Source organism: Neodiprion virginianus, chromosome 4 (assembly GCF_021901495.1).
Source record: "Neodiprion virginianus isolate iyNeoVirg1 chromosome 4, iyNeoVirg1.1, whole genome shotgun sequence".
Taxonomy (NCBI): Eukaryota; Metazoa; Arthropoda; class Insecta; order Hymenoptera; family Diprionidae; genus Neodiprion; species Neodiprion virginianus.
Window position 1 is genome coordinate 21,004,587 of NC_060880.1, and position 26,565 is coordinate 21,031,151.

The 26,565-nt window shown below is 34.3% G+C and overlaps 3 protein-coding genes across 12 annotated transcripts; 1 reads left to right on the forward strand and 2 right to left on the reverse strand.

The window, feature by feature from the left end:
• Positions 1–764: 764 nt before the first annotated feature.
• LOC124303872 (TOM1-like protein 2) lies at positions 765–11,800 on the reverse strand. Of its 5 annotated transcripts, none has more exons than XM_046761645.1 (10): positions 11,566–11,800; positions 10,642–10,811; positions 9,824–10,105; positions 9,164–9,430; positions 8,666–8,972; positions 8,003–8,132; positions 6,512–6,638; positions 5,693–5,743; positions 4,738–4,931; positions 765–823 (listed from the first exon to the last, which is right to left on the reverse strand). In XM_046761645.1, the coding sequence occupies exons 1-9, from the start codon at positions 11,621–11,623 to the stop codon at positions 4,749–4,751; spliced, it is 1,575 nt and encodes a 524-aa protein (XP_046617601.1). In that variant the 5' UTR covers positions 11,624–11,800; the 3' UTR covers positions 765–823; positions 4,738–4,748. The 5 variants fall into 5 exon arrangements, with proteins under 5 accessions (XP_046617601.1, XP_046617602.1, XP_046617600.1 ...); XM_046761646.1 differs by lacking the exon at positions 765–823 and adding an exon at positions 1,745–4,269 and having other exon boundaries at positions 9,164–9,415; positions 11,566–11,799; XM_046761644.1 differs by lacking the exon at positions 765–823 and adding an exon at positions 1,745–4,269 and having other exon boundaries at positions 11,566–11,799.
• An 81-nt stretch (positions 11,801–11,881) lies between these two features.
• LOC124303871 (dynein regulatory complex subunit 3) lies at positions 11,882–16,354 on the forward strand. 3 transcript variants are annotated; one of them, XM_046761641.1, is made up of 10 exons: positions 11,882–11,979; positions 12,594–12,786; positions 13,009–13,292; positions 13,526–13,698; positions 13,931–14,088; positions 14,535–14,727; positions 14,978–15,185; positions 15,468–15,722; positions 15,889–15,965; positions 16,134–16,354. In XM_046761641.1, exons 2-10 carry the CDS (start codon positions 12,609–12,611, stop codon positions 16,279–16,281), a joined length of 1,674 nt encoding a protein of 557 aa, XP_046617597.1. In that variant the 5' UTR covers positions 11,882–11,979; positions 12,594–12,608; the 3' UTR covers positions 16,282–16,354. The 3 variants fall into 3 exon arrangements, with proteins under 3 accessions (XP_046617597.1, XP_046617598.1, XP_046617599.1); XM_046761642.1 differs by lacking the exon at positions 11,882–11,979 and adding an exon at positions 11,999–12,504; XM_046761643.1 differs by lacking the exon at positions 11,882–11,979 and adding an exon at positions 11,999–12,504 and having other exon boundaries at positions 12,601–12,786.
• A 7-nt stretch (positions 16,355–16,361) lies between these two features.
• Positions 16,362–25,925, reverse strand: LOC124303874 (enoyl-CoA delta isomerase 1, mitochondrial-like). 4 transcript variants are annotated; one of them, XM_046761652.1, is made up of 6 exons: positions 25,428–25,925; positions 19,472–19,585; positions 18,350–18,621; positions 17,722–17,900; positions 16,953–17,074; positions 16,362–16,732 (listed from the first exon to the last, which is right to left on the reverse strand). In XM_046761652.1, the coding sequence occupies exons 2-6, from the start codon at positions 19,581–19,583 to the stop codon at positions 16,572–16,574; spliced, it is 846 nt and encodes a 281-aa protein (XP_046617608.1). In that variant the 5' UTR covers positions 19,584–19,585; positions 25,428–25,925; the 3' UTR covers positions 16,362–16,571. The 4 variants fall into 4 exon arrangements, with proteins under 4 accessions (XP_046617608.1, XP_046617607.1, XP_046617606.1 ...); XM_046761651.1 differs by lacking the exon at positions 25,428–25,925 and adding an exon at positions 20,021–20,302; XM_046761650.1 differs by lacking the exon at positions 25,428–25,925 and adding an exon at positions 20,004–20,302.
• Between the last annotated feature and the right edge of the window lie 640 nt (positions 25,926–26,565).

The following is a 26,565-nucleotide window of genomic DNA, read 5'->3' on the forward strand; positions in this document are numbered from 1 at the left end:
GAATAGAATCCCATTTCGAAATGAATAATTCTTCTCTTTTCATATCATAGCTAATCTGGTGATATAGGTAAATAGGATGGTTGGAGGTGTTCGGAAATGGTAGGAGGCGGTCGGCGCTGGCAGAAGGTGATAGGGGGTGCTCGAAAGTGGCCGTTGATGGTCGGAGGTGGCAGGGGGAGGTAGGAGGCGTTCGAAAATGGTAGGACATTTCAAAAGTTAAAGTCGACGATGATCCGGTGCATCAAGTTTGTCGTTACAGATTTTCTTTTCCCATGAGGCATAGAGTATTCATCAACGATAATGCAGTCCTTAAAATTCATCATTCATCTCTGACTGGAAAGCTAATTCGCAAGGCGTGGTATTCTATTCTATCTGCATTATTAGAAAAATACTCGTACTCTACATACACTGTTTCTAATCTTTTGCTACATTTGGTTTAATCCCCATGCTTCCACAGCACGATTAGTCGGAAATGTTTTTGATTATCCATAATAAAATAAAAGAAGTAACAAAGCTTAAATTTATTGTTAAAGCTCTAATGAATACATCAAACTGCGGTCGAATCAATTCATTTATTATTTGCACATGACTTCTGTATATTTGATAAATTATTCCTAAATACATTGAAACATATGTATTTATAATGAAATATCATGCAATGGGCTGTGTAAACTATAAACTATAATTTCTATCGAATAGCTGCTTTTATGTCAACAGGGCTTCGAGACTCAGTTCAGTTCCTCCTCCTCCTCGTCCACCTCCGACCACCTCCAACAATCGCCAACCACCTCGAACAACCACCGATAGCCACCTTGGGTTGTACCTGGAATAGCAATAAATATTTTCAGTGTCAGAAGACATCAAAAATATTACGTGAGGATTAATATTTGAAAAGTGCTGGAATAAATTTTTTCTGGCACTATTCGGACGCAATTTAGCAAAACCCCTTTGCATTTTTGGCGAAAATTTTCGCGATTTTCAAAAGTACTGGAATAAATTAATTGTGGCACTATTCCGACGCAATTTTGCGAGAGCAATCGGTTGGGCGCAGTCCCAATACGCTGCGATCAACGCATCATAAGTTACAGGCAAAAAATGAGAACCAGTGTTTTCGACATTTTTCAGCAGGTGCTTTTTCCTTCGTGATTTCTATCCTGTTGATCCCACGCTGTTTCCGCTGCGTTTTCTGAGTTCCTGGGGGTCCGTTCAATCAGAAAAGGGTCATACAAATCGAATCGGTGACTAAAAGTTTTTCGCCCAAAAAAACAGCAAGGCTTACCCCTTTGTATTTTTGGCGAAAATTTTCGCGATTTTGAAAAGTGCTGAAATAAATTCTTTCACGCGCTATTCCGACGTAATTTTGCGAGAGGAATCGATTGGGCGCAGTCCCAATGCGCTGCGAGCAACATATCAGAAGTTAGAGCCGAAAAACCAGAACCTGTGTTTTTGATATTTTTCAGCTGGTGCTCTTTTCTTCGTACTGTCTCTGCTGTTGTTCCCACGCTCTTTTCGCTGCGTTTTCTGAGTTCCTGGACATTCAATTAGTCAGAGAAGGGTCATACAAATCAAATCCACGACCAAACATTTTTAAGAAGAACTGATAGGAAAACAGTCTATAATACGCAGTCTTCAATAATATGACAACTTTATATAGCCTGAAAGTCAGATTCACCTGAAAATAATTAGATTTCAGCGGAAAAGATTTATTATATCGTATGAGGTAAAATAAATAAAAATCTCCAACAGCATGTGAATATTTATAATTATTAAATATTTCATTATTACAAATCGTTCAGATACATTTTCGTAACGTAGCAATCAGGTAAATAATACAAATAAATCATCAAATCATATTCAACAATATCCTAGCACTCCATCTCGAAAAATTTATAGATGCAGAAATTTAAGTATGGACCCTCCCAATTTAAGTTACGAAGCTTTCATAGTTTATCCATACATTTTTTCTCTCTCTTTCTCTTCCTAGTCGTTGGTATAGCTTATTTCACTTTCGGTTTTTTTGTTTTAATTACAGAAACATCATGAGAGCATAATATATCTCAACAACACCCTTGGTAGAATTTGGAGGAATCTAATAAAACTATACTTTGATGAGCCAGTGATTCAAAGGATGTGTCCTCGTGTGGTCAATACATCATCCAACCAATTTATCTCAAAGAGATTTATGCTTTTTCTCTCTTTTTATAGTGCCGGAAAGCATGCACAACATACACTCACGGATAACTGTCCATTTTTATTATGGCTAAACTATGTCCACTCATAACAGATATTGAGAAGATTTATAATATCCAATCATATTGTATTTGCATCTGTGATCCAGAGCTTAATTCTCAAATTCCTGATTCCAGGCCAAGTTGACACGCTTGCGGGTATGGGCATTTGCAAACTTATCAACTCATCAATAACTAAACAACAATTGAAATTTCGATTTCGAAATATAATATACGTACCTATATTCAACTAATTTTGACCGAAACGTAAAATTTGTCTCCACATTAGAGAAGATAAAATTCGAAGAAAGCGCAACATCAATTGCTTGAATATAAAAATACTCTAAAAAATAATATACTAGAATTAAATTTCCACGCCTTAAAAAATTCAAATTTCGATTAGCTCAACAATTTTTAGATTTCTTCATAATATGATTTTCTGATCATAAGCCTGCTAGTCCATCTGGGGACAAGCAAGCTAAAAATACCTTTGACAAATATCTTAATATTTTATGGATATGGAAGTACTATTAAAATACTAAGATTTTGCAAGTTTCAGACTTCAATCTCAATTGGATTATAAGAATGAAAAAAAATTAATAAAATACATGAAATTGATTTTCTTTCAGGGTTGACTTGACCGATTTGTTCGAACTTCAATAGTTGCCAGTTATACTCTTATTTTTATATAATGTATGTATGTACCTGTAATAATAACTACTTATCGTCAAGATATTCATAAAAGGCAATTTTAGCTTATCCCCCTATGACCTTTTTCTCACACTTGTGTGTCATTACAGCTTAGATTTTCAATCGTCTCTAACTTTTTCTTGTATTTTAAATTCCATGTTCAGTTCTATACATACCAGTACTTACTAGCAAGTATAAAGTATCGAAGTAATTGTCACTATCGCTGCATTTAAATAGTATCCAAACAATCCAGATATATGGCATTCGTAAATTTTTTAAATTTGAAGGCATTTTCTTTAGTTGTAAACTATTTGAATTGACAACATGCAGTGTGCAAGTACACCGTACGTTTGTATTATTCAAACTTTGCTCTATAGTATAGAACTGGCTCTAATAATTTCTATCAATCTTTATAATATTACTGAACATGTACGATACCTTATATTTGGATCTATATTTTATAAAACTCTAAATACATACGTCTGTATACGCAAATGAGATGTAAATATGCGGTATATTTCAAATGCGCGCTAGCCTCAGGTCAAAACTTTACAGGATACAAATTAACTTACAATACTGTTTGCAAATCATTTGACAATAAAATTTATGTAATATTGCCGAATAAATCTAGCTGCTTTGAAACAACTGTTAAGGCTCGACAGAAATTTGGAATGAAAAAGTCTTCAACAAAATGATGAAACAAAAAACAATAGGTTTATATTTTATAAATAATTACCGTTTACAACTATTGCGGTTAGAACTAAAATGTTTTGTTCAACTGAGAAAAAAGCAACGATTTTTACAGTGATAAATGAAATCTAAAGTTTTGTAATTACATGGAAGGCTTGTAAGTGACATTCTATGTAAGCGGAAACTCTCTCTCAGGGTTACGTTGAGAAATCGAAATCAGAAGCTGTGAATCATTTATACTTTACAGTTGAGTTATGTAAGTATGATTCCTCAATAGATTAATTTTTATACTTCATGTAACATATATATGTATCTATATTATTTTTACAGATATATAGGGTACTTTCCTTGAGGCAACACATGTGAAGTATCTCGTACTCCACATTTGCAATTTCAAAAAAAAAAACCCTGCACATGTATGTAATATATAATGTAATTTATATTTAAAACAATATTAATGTAACCATATATATTTCTTTAAATCGGCTTGTCTTACTATGCAGTGCTTGGAAATAATCGACCCTTTTTCATAGTCATGTGTTTAATCATCAACAATTTCAAATTAAAACAGATAACATAACGTATAGTTAGTGGATCAAATCGTTATTTTAACGTAAGTACGTAAAAGCGTGAAGCAGTCTCTCACTGGGCTGAATAGTCCCTGTGTAACAAAAAAAAAAAGTAGGGTAATTGTATGAACATCTGTCTTCCACATGATCGATGCAACTACTGTTTGTTACGTTGAAATTTGCGTAATACGCAATTCAATATACTAAATGTGAATATAATCATCCATTGCTCAACACAGAGTAAAGCATGTCATCGATGAAACTTTTTTTTTAAGTTGACCCTGGAATGGTAACTAAAAGAATTGTGGCCACTGTTTGCTACTGAACAAAATCTCTTAGACTTATAGGTACCATTTCTAAGGTAAAAATTTTTTTAATGAATAACTCCATGTATACCAGTGATGAATTCACTTGTCCTTATGGTTAGTTCAAATTATCACTACATATAACAATAGGAATCAATTGTCCATCATCATTATAATTTTAGTACGATTGAGTAAAGTAATTCAGACTTAGATCCAAAGTAGTCGTAAGCTTAAGCCGTAGTCTTATGGGCTTACCTCATACTTGCCTAGAGAGCAAATAAGGACTTGTCTTGATCTTTATTAATTTGGCGCTGAGCATTTGTATTAGTAGTCGTCGCGGTAGTCGTAGGAGGTATGGTGGGTAGCGCTTCGGCTGCAGCTGCTCTCTCAGCTAGGAATCTTTCAAACTCAAATGATGTTAATGATTCCTGGTCACCTTGGGCACCGGGCTGAAATTAGAGTAGGAGAAACCAATTCATCATCATGGTTAGGGAAAATGGTTGTGGTGTTATAATTTTTTCAGTTAGTTTACAATTCCCAAACTATCACATATGTGACTCTGAATTTATATGCCCTGAATTACAACATACATGCGAATAACAATTTTTACCATGAGTGCTGACAAGTCTTCTGTACTAGATAAAAATATTGTTGAATTAATACATAACATGATTTTTCCAACTAGACAATCCCAGTTTGAGATATTTATAACACGAGTAGTGAGGAATTTCGGATACATCAGAATTTACCAAAACTCCACGAAACTCCAAGGTGATCCTTCGGTTTCTTTTCATAAACGAGTAGTACCCTAGTACCCTTTGAGTGTGCACAAGTCACTCCAAATTCAATTTGTCTTTGGATTGGTAAAAACTAAACTCTGCACTTACTAGGCTTTGATGAACGTAGTCCACGGTTTACCAATATTACGGACCCTTGTTAAACAGTTTGAGCTTTACTGAGTTGATGGAAAGAGCAGTGGAACTAGTTTTCAAAAACTTCAATCAATCTGTCATGCAAATTTGACTCTACTGCAATTAATATGGATTGAACTTGACGGATAACCAAATATTGTAGAACGTGTAGGACACATATATAGAATATATTGAATAGAACGTAACATAGGGCAAGAACATAATCAAATTACACATCTGAAGGAAGAAAGTGAAGGCTATTAAAATACAAGTTCACAAATAAGAAGTTAATCACTCACCGTACGATCCAACCAAGCAGCCATCTCGTTGAATTCAGATTCTTGGTTTAGCTGAGCAACAGAAGAAAACAAACATTCAGCAAAACCAAATACCAAGGCAAGCAGAAAAAGATGTATCAACTGTGCCTAAAAATTGACATCACGTTTTGAAACCAGAGTAAAGACACAAGTAACCGACGATTTTCTTTTAATAAAATAGAAATTTAAAATAGGATCCTTATTTTGGTAGCATGGTAAAAAAAAGAAAAACCTTGGCAATTACTGTACAAAAACTTTGATTTAGTAGATATTAAGTCGGTGAAAAAATCACGATTTTTGTATGATCAGAGCATTTTACAAACATTACAAAAAAAAGCCAACATTGTTACACATCACCATCATGGCCTCTGAATAGAGTACAATTACGACGAAAAAAAGACAAAATTACAACATCAATCCTGAAAATGTTGCAACAGTTAGTAAACAAGCAATTAAAATCATTCTCAGCACAATACCAAACCTGTTGTAAATTTGTATACCGTATTGTTCCGAATATAAGCCGAGGTTTTTTGTCGTTGACAGCATCCACCAAAATCGTCGCCGTCTTATACGCGCACCCGTCTTATGTGTTGGTAATTAAGAAAAACAGCCTGAAATACTATCTTAGAATTGGGGGTCGGTATATATTCGAAACAATACTGTATCTAATTATGTAGAGTAATGTTGCTCAAGTTTTGTTTTTGAAAAGCTCGACAATACCTACATTAAACTGCCTGAAGAATTGTCACAATGTAGTTATAATGAATGACTGAAATATTATCAGAGGTTACTATTACGTACAACAGTTGCAGGAGCAGCGGTTGTTGTGTTCTGTGGCGGTTGATTAGGGTTATTTCGATTAAGAATGGCTGAGCTTAGACTTCCCCCACTCACCGGCTGTTCAGCATTATCCTCGTATCTGCTACCACTGCAAAAAAAGCAATATATTATTGCGTCAACTCTAACAAATCATTAGACGGAATAGATTTGAATCAAATAGTTATAGATAACAACCAAGCAGCGCATGTTAATCACACAGGGTACAACGCATGAAGTTAAGTGCGAGCACACTGATTGCATTGCCTCATCATAGATGTTGCGTACGTCGCATAGTGGGTAGGTAATACACAATTAATTCGATAAAGAATAATTTTGTCACTTCGATAAATTATTCACTATAAATAATCATGTTAGCTGTAATCCAAGATTTTAAAAAACTATGCTTGACAAATAGATTGCTAATGTTATCAAGTTACAAAGTTTGATATATAAATTTCTACCCGTTCATTTCTGTTTCAATAGTTGCAAGGGTTTAAATCTGTGTGATTCTGTGAACAATATTATTCTGTAAGATTCTATTAGCTTTTTCAACTGGTTACACCAGTGCACACCAGGTGTACACTGAAATAATCATACACTGTGTTATACTTGTATGCTGCGTTATAATGCTGGATACACTTTCTATGTACCATGTTTGACTGACAAGATCGGTACAAAAATGGTGTGCGATTTTTACCGGAAGTGCAAAAGCTTGTGCCAGTACAGTGTAAATATGGCTACATGCATAACCAAGGTCAAGACAGAATGTGTATTGCAAGGTAGTATCAAGTTTGGTTTTGTAAGTCTTTTCGTTGCATTTACATATATAACGACGTCAAAATAACAAAATTAATTTAGTATACAGCAATTTGGTATAAAACCAAGTTTTAATACCAAGCAGTACACCACAAGTTCCATCATGATTCCGGTCATGGGGGTAGCCATATTTACCTTCAACAATTCCGGGGTAAAGTTTAGATTTTATAAATCATAGACTACAATTATTTCGGTAAAGTATATATATTTTTTTTTCTTTTTTCATGCAACATATAACATGTATAAAAAATAAATATGTTTCAGTCCTCAATACAATCGCACGACGTGAAAGTATTACGTATTGCACGAGCACGACAACCACGATTTGTGACTCATATAAATTTCAATTGAGGATACATGTGTTCGCTCGTATGAACGCACGTTATGTAGGATAATTCACATACGTCCTACCAACATGCACACACTATGTGAACATTCTGTTATCTGGGTAAATCAAGTCATCTTAAGATATTACAATACACCAACTTAGAATTTGTAATAAAAGTGATAAGTTTTGTTTCACCAGTATACCGATTTAACAAGAATCATAAGCCAAACTAATTCAGTAATGGAAAAGACTGTAAAAATCTGAAGAATACTCCTAGGGTAGCTGTTATTAGACAATTATTAGTTACATAAAATATTCGTTTTGATTACCTATTTTTCGTTGTTTCGTAAGTAGCAGTACGTGATTGGGCAAACATGTCAAATTCGTCATTGTCACCCTCTTTTTCCTTAGGCTTCTCTTTTCGCGAATCACTTGCTCTCGGAGCGCCATCCACCACACCTATACACACAAAGTAAAATGATATGTAATTAGCTTTGTTTTCAGATTAAACAATTACTGAACACATTCTGGTAAAATGATAATGATTGAGAAAATCTCTGATACAAAAATTGGTGAAATATAACAACGTGTTACAGTCGTTTTTAATCAGGTACTAGACCCTACAATTAAAGTAATGAATAACCATTCAATTGAAAGATTTGTTCTTTGATAATATTTTGTGAAACTGTATACTTTCAAATACAATTTTTATTCTAAACTGGGTATAAAAATATGAATCTGATGCAATTTCCTAAATTGACTAAAAATAACTTGCATCTTTTCATTAATACTAGTTTACACTGCCCGAAAGTTCTGCCCCACACTACTGTTGCCAAAATCAGGTTTTATATTGAAATATCTGTGATCACAGAGAATTCTATAGCACATATAAGAAAAGGGAGCTCAGTTGAATTGAACATTCCCTAGACGGATATGAATCGAATTTGGTCAAAAACAAGTGGCTAAAATGTTGACGTAGTTCTTAGACTTACTGATGCTTGCTAATTCTTTTCCCAAGCTGTCTGTTCCGTCTGATAAGTCGATTAGTGATTCAGCTTCACGTTTGCTCAACACAGGAGCGGCATTAACACGTGCATTATTTGGTGGTTGGCCAATGGTCTGTGCCAATATAGTACTAGGAGGTGTTGCCTTATTTTTCGTGTATCGGGTGTAACGCAGAAACAAGTTGTTAAGTTCGTCATTCACACGAAGCAATTCAGCAGTCATTTCATCATGGGCGAGCTTACCAATTAATTCTACAACTCGTTCTTGCATCGCTTTGCAGGTGGAATGTAGCTCCTAAAATATTAATGCAAATATTTAGAAGATTACAACTTTATTGAAAGTATATGGTGATAACTTGCTGCTACATTAAAATTCAAACAGGGAATACCAAAAATGAATTATTTAAACCATTTACCAAAGAATCATTAAATAAATAAATAAAAATTGGGTAAAATAATAAGTAAAGAAAATAACTATCACTATACCGTAAGGAGTTCCAAGTCAGCTGGATCTGGTTGCTGATTAGCCGTTTGATTCGGATTGGTTAGATGCGTTAGCATCTCAGCAAGAACGCGCATATTACCCTGAACAACATCCAACTCACTCTGTAACTTGGCCAGCTGTGGTTCTGTAAGTTGAGCAGGCACATTGCTCCCTTGGACTGCCAGCGGCATGGGAGGTTGTTCACCTACCGGTGGGACTGCCAATGCCGTGGTCTGCTCACTTTCCGGTACACTCTGATAAGTCACTTTCTGTTGTTTATAAAGGTATTAAAAAAGTAAAGAACTAAACTTTAAACAAAAGCGTGAATTGCGATTTTATCTACAAACAACGAATAACTGTCCTATCTCTCCTTATCAAAATATCTGAAATCTTATAAATAAACTCGCTTCAGCTTGATGTCTGAGCTATGAGCTACATACATTGTAAATAGCTTATCAGGTATGAAAAAAATAATTCCTGATATACAATACGATCACGAAAAATATTGTCTCAAACAACATGTTTTTGGCAAACATAGCGATACGATCCACTTGAAAGGGTATTCGAAGCCTTGCTGAGAGAGATTGTATTTTCAATGAACAATGTATGATACATATGCATAGTAAATTGGTCAGAACTAGCATAAGTGTATTTATATTTACCCTTTGGGGAGTAATTATTGGCGCCATAGCATCAAGATCAGTCATAGGAAATTCAATTCCTTTTTGTTTAAGCTCTTGATAAACTTGCACAACTCCTTGAGTATGAGGTTGATGACGAAAGGTTTCAGCCCACGCTTGAATGAGGCTCAATACTTTTTCTTGTACTGCTGTAGGCGGTTCATTTTTTGGACCAATTAATTTAACCAGCTCCAGTACAAACTCTCGTGAGCAAGCGAGCGCATGAAAACACTTGCCGCAGTTTTTCACACATGTTTCAAGAACCTGAAACGAATAAACCACAGTTGTTGATTTATAGAAAACTGTCCTGAGTTATCCCATTCTCAAAGCCAAATTTTTAGGAATTATTTCTTTGCGCTACAAATACGCGGTATAACGACAATTGGAAGAAACTGTTGTTGCTATTGCTGTTCAAAAATATTTCATCTTCTACCACATAGAATAAAATATAATGCTTAAAACCTATAGGGGTGAATAATAATTACGTGCATGTTGGTAATTATGTTCAAGCCAGTGGTCAAAATTAGCTGCTATGCATACTAATGTTAGTTGAAAAAGATCATCAAAGCAAAATGATGTAAAGGCTCAGAATTCAAAATTTCTTCAAATCTCTAGAAAGTTTAATACATTTACAGAATCATAAGTATTGAATTGTACTACAGAACTCCATTTGGAAAAAGTCGAGTATGTTGAGTGACTAACTGGAACCACTAGGTTCAGCTTCATGACATTGTGCTATTAAGGGAAAGAAAACTCTGTTTTTGCCCATAGCAGACAAATTAGAAGGACCAAATACTAACAGTGAGAGTGTACATAACGATGGTATAGTTCTTTCCAGCTGCTTGATTCAATCGCCGTCGAATAGCTTTAACTGCATCCCGAGGTCCGTCTTCAGTTTCGTTAATGATATCGCATATTTCCATATTAAGTGCCCAATTCTCACTTGGCAGGCTTCCATCTGTAGCTTGTTCTGCAATTTTATATCACAATGTCTCAATTATTCCAGTACACGTTGAGTTACAGTAACAGCGCATAATTGGTTCAATTTGTAGACATCATTTATATTCCTACTGCCACGCAGGCTGCGACATGCGAGTAAAAAATTTCAGCGAGTAGATTTTTTTGCAGATTTTTTGAATTCACTCAGAATAAGTTTCATCTAAAAATAGAATATAAACCTGTTAACAAGATCTAGTTTCAAGTGAATTGGATTCTATGGCAAGTGCCCATTAACAGACAATGATACAAGGTAATTTAATTATATTTTCAAGGAAATATCATTACTAATATAATTACACCATTATTCAGAGGAATATTATTGCAAAAATTGTGATAAGTTTCCATCAGTTCACACCTTTGAAGCAGCTCAGTAAGAAAATATAGACAATAATAATTTACGCTAATTAAACGTTCCGCTTATGCTCCTGATAATTGACCACATAATTAGTGCACCTCAATGTTCATTAGTAAATCTAAGGTAACCAGAGGAAGAAGGGAATATAAAAAATAAAGAAAGAAAGGAAAGCTAAGGAGTGCTACAACAATGTGGTGCAGAAAATAATCAATAAAACAAAACAACTAAAAAACATCGCGACACGCCAAGACAATAGTATTGAACGTTTACGTAATAATGCAGTAGGTAACCAATTAGACGAATGAATATATGGTCAAAACAACAATGGCATGGAAAAAGCTAGGCTTATACGACGAACTATGAATCTCACCTATTCTCTGACCAACTGGCGTCGAAAATGGATTCACAGGTACACCGAAAAAAGACATTTTTTGTTCCTTTTATACCGTATTTGGATGTTAGAACTTTGCACACTGCCTCTCGGCTTACTGCCGCATAAGTAAGTAGCCTGACGGTAAATTTATCGGCAAATTGTTGTCGGACAGTAACAGTTTATCAAATTTTCACTCTCCCGATGTGTCACGTAGAGATAATCATATGACACCGTGGTAATGGAGTACTGCGCCTAGACGTCAAATCATGTTTTCCCCGACCAATGGTACTCCATTTTCCGTGACGCAGCTGCACTGGCTTCGCTAAATGACCGCCTATTGGCTCAAAAATCAAAATGGCCGCCTCGATTGAATGCTTGCTACGCATATTCAAACGCCTCGGAAGACGAGGCGTAAGTAATGCCTATAGTCAACATCGTTCGGATAATGAGTGTAATGAACTGGGATTCGTCAATTGCGTCTATATTTATTACGACAATTTGTTATTTTTAATATACATTTTGCCTGAAAACTGAGGCGTGATGCCGCCATATTTACGATCGGATTTTCAAATCGGAGCAAAGTTTGAAATTCAACAATCACGAATTTCTATAATCTCATTTTCAAAGTTTTCGAATTCGATCATGCGAAAAAAAATGCTTTATCATTAAAATCTAATTGCTTTTAATACGATTTAGTTTTGAATGTGCATTTTGTAACGTGGCAAAAACAAAGAATCGATATAGTAATGTTCAATGAGTCATGTCATCAGGCTCATTGCGACGAAAGTATAAATATCTATATCGCTATGGAAACGGGAAACTATTTTGTTGATATGAATACCAAGCAAATGTGAATTCTAAGGTTAAATTTTACATCAGACCATCCCACATTTTGAACTAGCTGATACGTGAATTTTGAATGCTAAAATTATTCACGTGAGTTAACGTTTCGTACAACTGCATACACCAGTTTCTTCATCGTTGTATTTCATTTAAACATACAAAATACAACGAAGAGTTTTTAGAACGCAGTATAAATTATGAAGACTGAAGACAAACCGATAATATTGCAAGAATCCGCAGAACCTGGGGTGATAGACCAAAAAATGCTCGTGGCTTTAATAATTGACCAAGGGCCAAAAAAGGAAGCTGGAAGATTGTTTGTAGAGGATGGGATAAACCTGGAAGAAGTGACAGAAATTCGAATCGAATTTCTTAGTAAGAAACCTATGGATATTATGTGGGATCCAACACGGGCGCGGTAGGGTGTCGAAAAAAAATTAATAAACGTCGATGGTCTTACATCGAGTGTACGAATATGAAGACTCGGAAAACTTCGTGCTAGCTGTTAAATTGTTTTTTTTTTTTTTTGTAATGTAGTGTCGAATCCTATTTCAGAACAAAATAGTTCCTTATACTCATTACTTTTATCTTTTTTAGATATTTTAAATATAGACCACCTATGGTTAATGCCAAACTTGGTGAAATTAAAACTGAGCAACAACAAAATTGAAAGGATTGTTAACTTGGATGTCCTGATTAATTTAAAAGAGCTTGATCTGTCGTTCAACCATATCGAAACTATGGAGAATTTGAACCATTTGAAATGTTTGGAAATTTTATTGCTGTATGAGAATCAAATTAGTCTTATTCAGGGAATCGACGATTTGAATGAACTTACAATTTTCAGTATTGGAAATAACAATATTGCCGATTGGCATCATGTAATTCATTATTCTTCTACATAAGTTCTAATTTCGCATCATGTGTGTTATTGTTATTATTGTTATTTTTTTTGAACTTAGTTAATTATCACCTAGAAATTCTTATGCTTTTTCAATCATTGAATCAACCAATCTTAAATTATCGCACTGTAATTAAATTATTATTGATAGCTATATGTAGGGCTCCAATTTGCTTAAATTTCATGGTCAGCATAATTGCTAAATTTTTACAGGTCATGTATTTACGGAAATTCAAAAAATTACGGAGTTTAAATGTCTCTGGAAATTCGTGCATGGAAAAAGAAGGATATTTGAACTATTTGATTGCCTTTATACCACAATTAATCTATCTTCAGTACAAAATGATAACGGACCGAGAACGCCAGGCTGCCGCTGATGAACATTAGTAAATTTCATATTTCCCGTAAATCGACAGAGTTAGATTGATTTGTAAAAATCCACTCATGCTCATAATTTAGAGTATTTTTAATACCGCCAGATATTGCAGGCCATCATGGGGTATAAATATTATTGCAAAAGAATTGCAGGAAGAAATTAATAATGCATTGTTCAAGTTTTATCCTAGATGCGTTTAAACAGAATTAATGATAATCAGTTTGTATACTTAAATGTTTTAGTCGAATCATTAGTAATTTGTTGGAAGAAGAAGCTAAACAACAAGAAAAGTTGGACAAGCAAGCAGCATTTGAGGAAAATGTTGCATTATTATCCATATCTTACGTGGAATATCTCGATGACGACTACTTGTTCAATAAAATGTTTGAAAAAGACAAGGGTAATTATGAAAGAAAGAAAATTTTCTCTTTTAATACTTTTTGCTTTTATCAACAATATCTTAAATATTATTCTCTTTATCTTAAGACATCAATACTTTCTATTTGGCATCAAACTACGCTTATTCGTCTGGGATACGATTTTTTTTCGTTAATCTAGCCCTACTGGAAAAGTTTGAGAGGATTTGTAAGATTCTAATAGAATATTATAGAATGGATTTCAAAAACACCATAGACTTATCACTGTGTATCGTGTTTGTGGCTCGTATTCTATGATATTCTTTAATATTTAATTGTGATCTATCAATGCCTATCAGGCTTTTCAAGCAGAAAAATATTCAATAAATAAAATTTCCGTCTTAAGTGTGAATTTTACCATAATATTTGAAAATTGAATGTCTGAAAATATGTAAAATTCACATTTTGATTCAGAAATACTTCATTACAGAAGGTAACGACTTCTTAACACTCAGCGAAGATGCACGATCTGCATATGCGGAGTATAAAGTAAAGTTCATGGAACTTTGCAAAGATTTGTATGAACTGGGGCTAGCTGAACAAATCCGAAGGTCCAACGAAATAAAAATGTTTGAAGATTTAGTCACTAAAGGTGAAGACGACATTCAGAAAGATTCCCAAATGTAAGTACCAGATATACCTTACATAATTCATATAATAATAATATGAATATAAAGTGTATAATCGCAAATGTCAATAATTAGTAAAAATAAATCACAGATTTCGTCAATTATTCATACTATTAAAACAATTTCACAATAAATGAGACTTTCATTAAATTACAAGTATAAATACACAAAAAAATGCTAATCATATTCTTCGGACAAATAAATTTATTAGCATTTCTTTCAATTGAAATTTTTTTGTATAAAGGATGATGGATGAAATAATGGATAGAAAGGCTGAAATCTTAGCAGATGTAAAAGCACTTATGCAATCAATGACTGAAGAGTTGGAGACTGAAGTTCTCGAAGAAAAATTAGACAAAGCTCGTCAGCTGTCCGAAGAATTCAGTGACTTGGTGGCTAGAACCTGGACAAAGCTCATGCACAAGGAAGTGATTCTTCATGACCAAATGGAAGTGTGTATCCATTTATTTATCACTGGTGTTGAATGAATTACTGGTATTCCTTTCAGCTATTCATATAGTTTCACACAAGGCAAAGTTAGTCATACATGATAAACATTTGATTTGGATTGCACAAGTAATCAGAGTTCTCCAAATACCTCCTATTGCTTAATAAAACTAATATTGACCGAGCAAATCAATTAGACACACTTGCGACGTTTGACCTGCAGCTTTTTATAAGTATTGATTGCAACAAATACTGATAATTATATATTAACAATGACATATCTGCAGGATATAAACGAAGTGTTCAAACAGCATATGTCAGATATGGTTGGATCGTTCTTAGAAGCAGCCCAGAATATATTCTCATTAATGAGAAATCTGGAAGCCGAATATACCGACAACATTGCTGGAATAGCTAGTGTTGTTATGAATACAAGTCAGACTACGGAAGATAGTAAAATGTCACCTAGTGTAACGGATATAATCGGTGATAAGGACATTTTGAATAACAATTTGGCAGCATCCCATGATCTACATCTACAGGTATGCTTATATGCTTATTTGAGTGCACGAATAAATATTAAGCTATTTAAAATCAACAAATGTCGTTTTTCATCGCTTACGTTTTTCGAGCAGTTGCATAATGATCAAAACAACATGATAAATGACATGGGCTCTCATAAAATTCTTTTAATTTCTGCTTATTCAGATCATTGATGGGCGTGAAGATCGTCTAACAAGTCGACTTAATGGTTGGCTTGAAGGAAAGATTGAAAAATTGGCAGAGTAAGTAGCAGCATAACTATTGAGATAATTTAAACCACAAATGTCCAAGATACACGAGATCTGTCTCATTTTTAAAATAGACTGTAGACTGTAGAATTTGTGATCTATATTTTTCGAGCAGTAACCATATTAGTAAAGTCGAGGTGGCCTTCGTTTTTCTGTTTTAAGGAATGAAAGTAACCGGAACCGTCAGAAGATACTAGAAATTTCCCATTTTCTTGAATGTCAACGGGAAGAATTTGATGCACTACAATTACAGCAGCCGTTATACGTGAACACTGACGATCCAGATATTGCTGCAGTACTTGAGCAATAAAACATAAAGCAACTGATTTCTTATAAAGCCAGTTTGTTTCATAATACTGTGAACAAAATGAATTAAATGTATAAACAATAAACGTTTTATCCATTCCTACTGTTTATTAGTACCTATTTCAAATATAACATACTCAAAAAAATTCACGGTAAATAAATTCATATCAAAATATTTTTATTTCTTATCTGCATTGTAAAGTAGAAAAATCTATTGTATTCGCCATATATCACAGCTCTGTCAGATGGGCGCTGTTATGGCGTGACGTATCGTTACTGTTAGCTTCAGCGGTTTCACTTCTTTTTTAAGCTCTGGATGTACATATCCAAACCCTTTTGTACCTGTGGTTGCTCTAAGAAGCCAATGAATAGTTTCACATCAAAATCTCTATTTTTTTCAAGCCATGAGAGTGCTGACTTCCTTAACTGATGCTTCGTTGCGGACCTTGCACCAGCTGCAGAACGAAATTTGTATTAGAATATCTGCATTCTAAAATAATACAGTTAATATTATCACACAGAATATCGAGACTTAAAGGTTTTCACATTGTATTTGATTTTGCAATGATATCTTCATAATGCATACATAATATATACATATGTTCAAAGCATGTAATGCCACTGATCTATTGTGATAATGTTAAAAGATTATCACATTTATCACATAATACTCACGTGATATTTTAGCATAAGCTGCAATATATTTTTCGCACTTAGCGATTGCTTCTTCTTTATTTGTAGCTAATTCATCGACCAGGCCAATTTTTAGTGCCTCTTCTGGTGTGTAAAGCGAACCTCTGTATATGAATGCCAATTGTTACACTTACATGAGGGAGGTTTCATTTATTTTTTTGCGATTTTATCCATCAAAGTACGAAAAAAAACTTATTACGTGTTTGGGCAGGACGTATTAAGCCACCCTTATTGGTTTTATAAATTATTTCACTTTTCCGCATTTTTCAATGAGCTCAAACATCCAAACAAGTAGTTATTATTACGATTAAGAACATTAATATTTGTCACACTTGGTCAAGAAAAAAAATATAGCATAAGATTCAAGCTTGCCGGCAAAAATATTATACTAAAGTATCTATACTTCCACATTTGTAGAAAACAATTTAACTTTCTATGAATTGCGACACCTTCAAATTCTACAATATTGATCGCAAAATATTAAATCTGAACTGAAGCCAACGGAAGAATATTTCTCTTCGAAAATATGGAATATTGAATTATGTATTCATAAATTTGCAAAGCCAATGAAGATGGCCTTGTAGATAATGCCCATCACTTTTCTAGGTATTTGAATCTAGATGAAATTTGATGAAAAGATAGGCATCAGTGACCTTCACCGACTAAATGAAACGAAATGAAACTTCCACTCGTATAAATATTGAATTAAATAATTCATCGTTATTTGTGAACGGTAAATAATACTAATTACCGCAACAGTGATATTTCTCCTTGACGTTGACCGATTACATTAACAAATGTATCCTGGAACCATTTAGGAGCAATTATACCCAATTGTGTTTCGTTCAGTCCTATTGTATGTTTTCCTTCAACGAAAACTCGATACTCACAAGACGTTGCGAGGAGACAGCCACCCGCAGGACTAGCACCCTGAAATTTACATAGCATGGAATTCGAATTCGAATGGAATATGATACACGAATTTTGTACTTACGTTTCTATCTTTAAGCTACTTCTGTTATTTAATGTGTTTGCCAACTTCAGTATACTTCTTCAGTATAATATCTGGTTATGATTATTCGTATTACAATGTCATGATTGGTTTTGAGGAATCTTTGTCAAAGATTTCAAGAAGATATTTATTTTTATAGTATTCATTGCAAAAGGTTGATACCAATGCATTATCAGAACTTTTACACTTTATGAACAAATAAGTCGTTCTTTTCATATTTTTGGTAAAATTCGAGATTGAATTCAGAAATTTACAGTTTATTTCACTGCGAGGCATTTCTTATTAAATTTGAATGTTGAATTGAGACAAAGTTTCCCCGATACACATATATAACATGACAACCACAGCAAGAATAAGTTGAACATACATTGACTGCAGCTGCAGTAGGTAGCGCTAAACCGTACAAAGTCAACCAAAGGTCCTGAAGTGCACGCCAAAAGCTTTCTGCACGTTTTAAGTCTGGCTTATACATTTCCAAGATATCTAATCCAGCTGAAAATACTTTTGGCAAAGCTGAGGTCAATATAATACCTCGGCATTTGCTTTTCTCCAGTTCTTGAAAATTGTAATTCAGTTCTGTGATGAATTCCAGATTTAAACTGTTTACTGGTGGTTTATTCATCGACACTGTAGCGATACCTGTGTATTTAAAATAATATAATTATTTGAGCGACGCGGGATTATGATTCTTGGAAATTGGGTCATAAAGTTATGAATCGGTAAGTGCTTATTTTAAAAATAGTAGCTGGATAGCATACAATTCAAAGATGCCAAATTTACAACAACGATCCTGATTCTCTGATGTTGACAATAGAAAGAATAGGTTGACTATAAAGTTCTAAATTTTTCAGACGTCTTGTGGAATTATAACGACTGATATTCTAAAACAATTTGTCCAAAATATAGTTATACAAGTCTTCTGCAGTATCTTTTTCATTATGATGAAAAATTTTAATGAAGAGAAATTTTGTATCAGGTTTCTGATGCAATGATCTGCCAACAATAAAATTTCGTAAAAGACGTTACAAATAAAAGTTGAAGCTATCGGCCGAATGTATTCACATTGATTGAAATATGGCAGTTAAGTCCATGATTAAAAATTTTGTCAAATATCATGGGAAAATAATAATTATACAGGATTACAGATATAAAATTGCATAGCATTGTTCTAATTGCCAGAAGTTTCATTAGGTCAGCAAACGAAACCACTGGCTTTAGTTTCATACTTTTCATTGCAGTATCATGGAGTCAAGGTGACTGAACAGTTGTCAATATATTATAATTATATAATTGACTGTTGTGTTTCTTATGTATTTACAACTAACCAGAGACTTTCAGCTATCAGATAAACAATCAGCTTTATTGGATGTATGTGCATACGTAGGATATTTACCATCACTTTAATATAGTAGTGCATTTGAATAATAAAGGAAAAGCAAAATCAACAATCATTATAATATAATGAGTCCTTACCCATTCTTATCCTTACCTGTTTTATCGCTTACATTTACATCAACTAACTTGGCAGCAGATGAATATTGCTTTCTGAACTGACCCATTGTCAGAAACTTAGCAGTGGTGTACCTTCTTAGTGCGGCCATGGCTAGGAAAATTAGCGAAATATAGTATATTACCAGCTATATGCTGCTTTATCAAGTTGAACTTTGTAATGCTAGCGTAATCATACATCCTTGAAAATTATCGCTAATTGACAAATTCAGAATTTTCAGTATCTTATGGCATGAAGGATTAAGCAACATATACTCATTCTGCTTATTCTTCATGCAATGAACAGAAACATCGTATTTAACTACAAAACTCCACGCGAACTTTGAACTACACGGTTTTTCATTAACTAAATGTAAATAAAATCAGATTTATCGTATTCCATTCTTTTTACGCAAACCTAAAGTCGTGAGTGTAGGGTTAGATATAATACTGCACAGATGCATACATACCTATAGGTAGATTGATAGATATATACATGCATATAGGTAGATTGACAAACATCACCCACTCACCTTTAAATATTACTTACTGTATAGGGTTCTCAGTAAATTCGTTTCAAAATGAAACGTTAGTATTCTTCTAGCACTCTTATATAATGACTCGATACTTATCGGGCAATAAATAATCAGCAGCGATAATTAAAGACAGTGGATATTGCACTCAAGAGGATGCTGTAGACCGTTTTTATCGACCGCGTCGAATACCAATTTGACTACTGTACCATCTCTGACTGTACAGCCTGAGATATCCACTGACGTGCACTAATGTGAAAATATCACAGAAGCGAAATCACATCAACCTTGCGGCCAAACACATACTAGCCGACAACGAGCTCACGCGGTGGAATTCGAGTACTTGACCGGCCGTACGGTCCGGCTGGAAGAGTAGTGGAGGCAGAGAGGGGGGGGGGGGGTGGGGGGGGGGGGGGGGGGGGGGAGAAGGCATTTTATGCAATTCTTATCTCCGATGAGCAAAGGGAGATCCAAATAGACTATTAGGTTGTATACTAATAGTCCACACGAATAAGCTATGAAATTGACTGACTTCTATTCTGGAATAACGTAGGTTAGCCGATTTTTTTATAGGTTCATTAGAGACGAACGAACATATTTTCACCTATGCCCCAAAATGTTAGGTCGGGTCTGTCCGTAACGATTGTTTAAACTTTTGAGGCCCCACATTTTGTTAAATAACGTCTTCGTTATGGGTCATACACGAAAACTGTTCAAACAAAAGTTGTCCGTCTCATCATTGTCGATAAAACAAGCTGTCGTGAGATCAATTTCCTCTATTTGTTCAGTTGCAAAATGCAAAATGTCGTGGAAAAAAAAATTCACATTTCTTGTTATAAATTCATGAGTAAACAACGTGTGGCTTTGAAACTCATGGTACAGGTAATATGAAGTGTCTTCAAAATTATCCTTCAAGGCTTTTTTGGCTGTGTTATATAGTTGAGCAACAATCCGCGACAAGCCAAAATCCGTATATCGTCTGCCCTTTCTTATGTGATTGGCCCACAGGTTGCCAAAAAATCATGGAGTCAGTTCGTTACTAGTACTTTCCATAAATGAAAAAAAAAATTTTATACTCGAAAATCACAATTTTTGGGCGACTTGAAATTTTTTACGAATGATAAATAAAAATATTTTATACTGCTATAAATATCCTATTCTCGCAGTCAATGAGTTTTTCTCTTAGGGCGACACAAATTATAGGGATGTAAGCCATATTTTTATAACATTACTTCAGTACGTAGTTTTGAAAGCTCTTCATTTTTTTTAATTTAGGTTAATAATCGACAAGTGTAAGTTTTCCACGCGCAATTCAAGAAGTCGTTGATAATGCCATGAAATACGAAATATTATGTGGGAAACTTGAACATTTTGAAAATTCACAGCTCGTTAACAACTTCGACTCCTAGCTGGAAATTTTCAGCGTTGTTTGGGGATGGAATGAAGTATACTCCCTAAAAATTTCAAGCGATTTCGAGTTGATAGAAAAAAGTTATAGCTATGTGAAAACAGCGATTTTTCAGAAATCAGTTGGTTTTGCGAGGCCGTATATAAAAAGGAACGTGGTAATTAATAATAATTCGTGTAGGTAGTGATGAAGTATACCTAGACGAAAAATTTGAGCCGTCGATTGGCCGTCTACATGGAAAATTCTTGACTTGGCAGCGTTTCAAAGTTATGCGAAATTTTGCTAAAATAGTAGTTCATGAAAAGGGTCCTAATTAAACTGGATTTTGCTTTGGAGTAAAACACTATTTTTTTCTCAAAAATACAAGGTCAGAGAAGGGGAATGCCGTTTGATTCGAGTCTTTAAGTTCCATAGAGCTCCCATGAAAAAATCGTGAAAATAACTGAAAAATTGAATTATTAATAACTTCAAAAATTTCTATAGCCACCAGATTTTCTTATATTAAGCTCAAATTTGGAGAATCGTCTTTTTTTATAACCTACTTTCTTGAAAAAAATCAGCAGCCGAATCGCTGACCCAAGCCCGCAGGCTGCGGTCGAAAACTATTGGACGTTGAATTTTTTTTTCCACGGCATTTTCCATTTTGCAACTGAACAAATAGAGGAAATTGATCTCACGACAGCTTGTTTTATCGACAATGATGAGACGGACAACTTTTGTTTGAACAGTTTTCGTGTATGACCCATAACAAAGACGTTATTTAACAAAATGTGAGGCCTCAAAAGTTTAAACAATCGTTACGGACAGACCCGGACCTAACATTTTAGGGCATAGGTGAAAATATGTTCGTCCGACTCTAATGAACCTATAAAAAAATCGGCTAACCTACGTTATTCCAGAATAGAACTTATCACCCGCCGCATAAGTTTGCTCTGATAATTCAAAACAAAAATTCGAACTAAACGAGCCAGACAATCGCGTACGTCTCCAACCCGTATTTAACACTCCAACAAATCAACATTTTTGACATTCCAGAAAATAAATTCGAGTAACGGGTTAATAAAGAAATTGATGAATAAAAAATGGTAAGAAAATTCTCGAACAGACATAGCAAGTATAATGAGTATTATTAATATTGACAACTTTGATATCATCTTCAGCCAAATGTGACAACTTAAAATGAGCTTTTGTTAATCCTAACCGAACAACTATCCTCAAAACGCGTCCAAATGAATAGCTAAAAAATGCAGTCAAACCGCAACTCTCCCAACAATCGGAAAAGAATAGAAACGGAACGATTAGCAGAATTATGAATATCATTTCTTTAAGTTTCCGAATTAAGCATGAGTTATTCCAATGAGACACTGTTCGTTTTAATCTGTTTATTCGTTTCTATTCGATTTTACCTGTTATTTCCTATCCCGTCATATTCGCGACAATGCCACCTCTAATAGCTTCTTCGTTTCAATTGTATATTTAGAATAAGGGATGGCAATTATCAATCCGATTCAATTCTTTCTATCGGAATTAATTCTTTTCAAAGAATACAAAACATCCGTTTGGATAAAGAAATCGGAATAGATCGTATTGAAATTCTCAATCCGTTTTTATCCTTTTCCGATTGTTGGGCTGCACCGCAATAACATTTACAAATAGTGTTCTCATTTCATCAAAAATAATTTTTAGCATATTCCAAGTTACTTTTTTTCTTCAAGTACAATAAACATGTATAGAATCCGAAATTCATACAAATCTAAGGTGTATTGTCAGTACTATAAAAGGCAGAAATAAATTTGTGGACACCTGCATTCGATATTTCTACACAGGTGTAGAATGACAAACTCGAATCGTCACATCAGAGATAGACCAGGAGTACAATGGGACAAGTTGAAAATTCGATTATACAGGATGTTCCCTTTTAAACGAGCCATTACAATATCTCGAAAACTAAAAAGTTTTAGACGAAAATTGTTCAATATCAAAGAGGAAGTTTGTAACGACTTGAGGGTCGTTTATTTCCGAGCGGCAGCGGGTAGAGTGCGATTGGGTTCAACTTCGCTTTTGCGTTTAAAAACAACTAGGATGAAGATTATTGATTGAGGTGTTGAAAGTGAAAATGGATTTCGTAGATCATATAGCACTAGGTGATTTATTGATCGTAAACGTATAATGTATGCGTGGGGACGAGTAATTATAGAGTCGCGAAGAGAACTGCATAGATCGAGAGGTAAAGACGACGTGCACAGTTTGGATTGTAGATGGGAAGTACAAAGTAGGACACTTGACAAAAGCACATGATTATCGTTCTTTGAATGAAATTTTCCTCTTCTTGTTCACTTGTAACCGACGGAAATATTTTACTTTGAAAGCTGCAATAAAAATTGAATTTTTTTTTTCTCGTTTTCGATCCTCAAGGGAAGGTGAGGCACTTCCGAAGAAAGTGCAAAAAGAAAACAGCATTATTTTTCACTTTATTCTTGAACTGCCCCACTTTGTTTCAGTCTTCCTTATATTACGTGGTACAGTGCAGAATTTGTCACTATAATTCATACTCCTCGCGTTGAAATAGTATAATTTCCATTTTGAAAATTTTCTACAGAACCATTCATAACTCGCAGACCTTCGCTATTGCAGTTATTCGCTGATTTATTTCATTGTTTCTTCGGTTCAAAAACACTTTTACCATTTTATTCAAAATGCTGGTGAACCGTGTCTGAATTAAAATGAAAATTACAGCACATAACGCCTATTTCTCAGACACTGAAACAAAATGATCAGTGTTTTAGAACAAGAGAAACAATTTAAAAAATCAGTGAACAAATTTGTGAAGGTGATCCAGAAATTGCGAATCGCCGAATTGACGAGGAATCCACCCTAAACAAAATGTTTCTTAGAATACTTTCAAAATAGAAGGTTTCATACAATTTCGCGATATAACAGTAATTTAAGATATTGTAGATTAGAAAACGTAATCATACATCGGCACAAAAATGAAAAACACGCATGAAAAAAAAACACGTAAAACATGCTCGTGTTCTGTAAAAAGAATTACCTTTTATACTCTAAACTTGATGTGAAAATTCGGAAAATAAATCATGCCATTTGTAGGTTTTCGACCCAAACATCTAAACTCTAAACTTCCAGAGTATGCTACAATTTTGGTGCCCAACTTGCTTTGGTGTTATACACACGAATTAGCTTTAAGCACATCGTTTAAGTATTATACCTAATACAGCATACACTCAGGCCGGAAAACAACCCGGAACATTAATTTTTTGCGCGATGCATTTCGTCAAAAAGGTAATTGTTTAGGTTTATCAGTAGGCAAAGAGAAAAAAAATGCACATCTTTTTTTTACTGAAGAACAAAAAATTGTATAAAATTTTTTTTAAATAACTAAGTAAACTCGGAAGACATAATTGGTCATTTAGAAAAAATTATAAATGATGAAAAAGTATAAGTTAGTCGGTAAAACGTTGAAACTCAATTCAATTCCGGTAGAATTAGTAGTTCAAATCGGTACATGGCAACTTTTCATGAAAATCAATTCATTGTAAAATCCTGTTTTTCGGATTCTAGAGGTGCAAGAACGTAAAGTTTCGTTGAAATTATAAAAAGTAAATTTCGACCGAAACCAGTTACACTTTTCTGATCTCACCAAAGTTGATGAAAATAATATTATATATATATATATATATATATATATATATATAGGTTTTCTTACTATTGAAGCCTCGCAGTTACTATCTGAAAACCAGTTTCAAGCGATACAGAGTCGGCTTCTAATTCTTCCAGATGTTACCGAAATAATATACGAATAAGCTTTAATCGTAAACAACATATATTTTATCGGTGTGAAAACCGTACAGTGCCAACCTACTTTAAATGTAATTTGAAATCAAAAGATCGGCCATACAGCGGCCGGCTTTTAATTCTTCCACACATTTTAAAAATAGTATACATGCAGTATAAGCTTCAAGTAATGTGAATTTTAGCGACATTAAAACGTGACTTACCAAATAACAACCTTCGGAGCGGTGAATGAGGGTGCAGACCTTGTTGCAATCTATTTTATCCAGTGTTGCGCCGAAGAATGATTTTAAAATCGATATGCTTGTTACAAATATTGAATTAGTTTTGTTATAATTAAAGGTACACTTTTAGACAAACACTGCGGTTTATTAATATTGTTAATAGCTGCAGATTTAAAATCTTCATTATGTAAAAATATTTAATGTACGATAATTTTACCACTTTAACCTAATTATAGGCTGACGATTTTAAACTTTATCTAGACTAAAATAGCTGTGTAAAATTGTTACTATATAGATACAATCGAAGCAAGTTATTAGTTCGTTGTTACATCGAAATTGCAGTTTACCCCTCAGACGGAGCTTTTAAGACCATACGGTCCTCACAAGCTCCGCTGAGGGCAATAGTACTGCAATGACGCGCTTCGTTTAGATATATGTCAAGAGGTTTTATACACAGTACAATCGCACCCACACCGTGTCTGCACTAAGATGGAGTTTGAAAGCGCCTTTTATACCAGTAGTAGGAAGGGGGAAGTCTACGTATTCAATTCGGGGAATACCAAATCAGTATTCCAACGTCGATTGTAACTTCACTCAGTGCACACCGAAGTGGGGTTTTCCCGGTATTCAACCAATAGCAGAAGCGAAATCCTGGGAAAACCCCACTCACAACGAGATCGTCAGACTTCCGTATCGCGAATTTTGGTGAAGATCTAATTGCCTCAATATATGTACTTATATAAAAGTATCCTGATGTGTACAAGTTTTATATACCCATTGGGCCGGTCTTCACTCCGGTTAAAATCGATACAGTAGCAATTTAATGAGTGGAATGCCTTGATAAACGAAACCTATTATGTATTTTTACCTGAAATATAAATTTTGGAGTCTTTTAAACCCTAGAGCGAAAAAAGCTTTCCCGCGCCGCGAGCGGCCAATGAAAATCCCCTACGCGAAAAACGCAATTACAGCACTAATTGTAAGCGACATAAGATATTTTTTAGTCAACGGAAGCAGTGTACTCGTGAAAGTGAATGTAAGAAATATTCCCACATAATCAGGTTTTCGATTCGAGACGATTTTGGGGAAGACCCCGCAAATCAAGTCACGTATTAGCTGA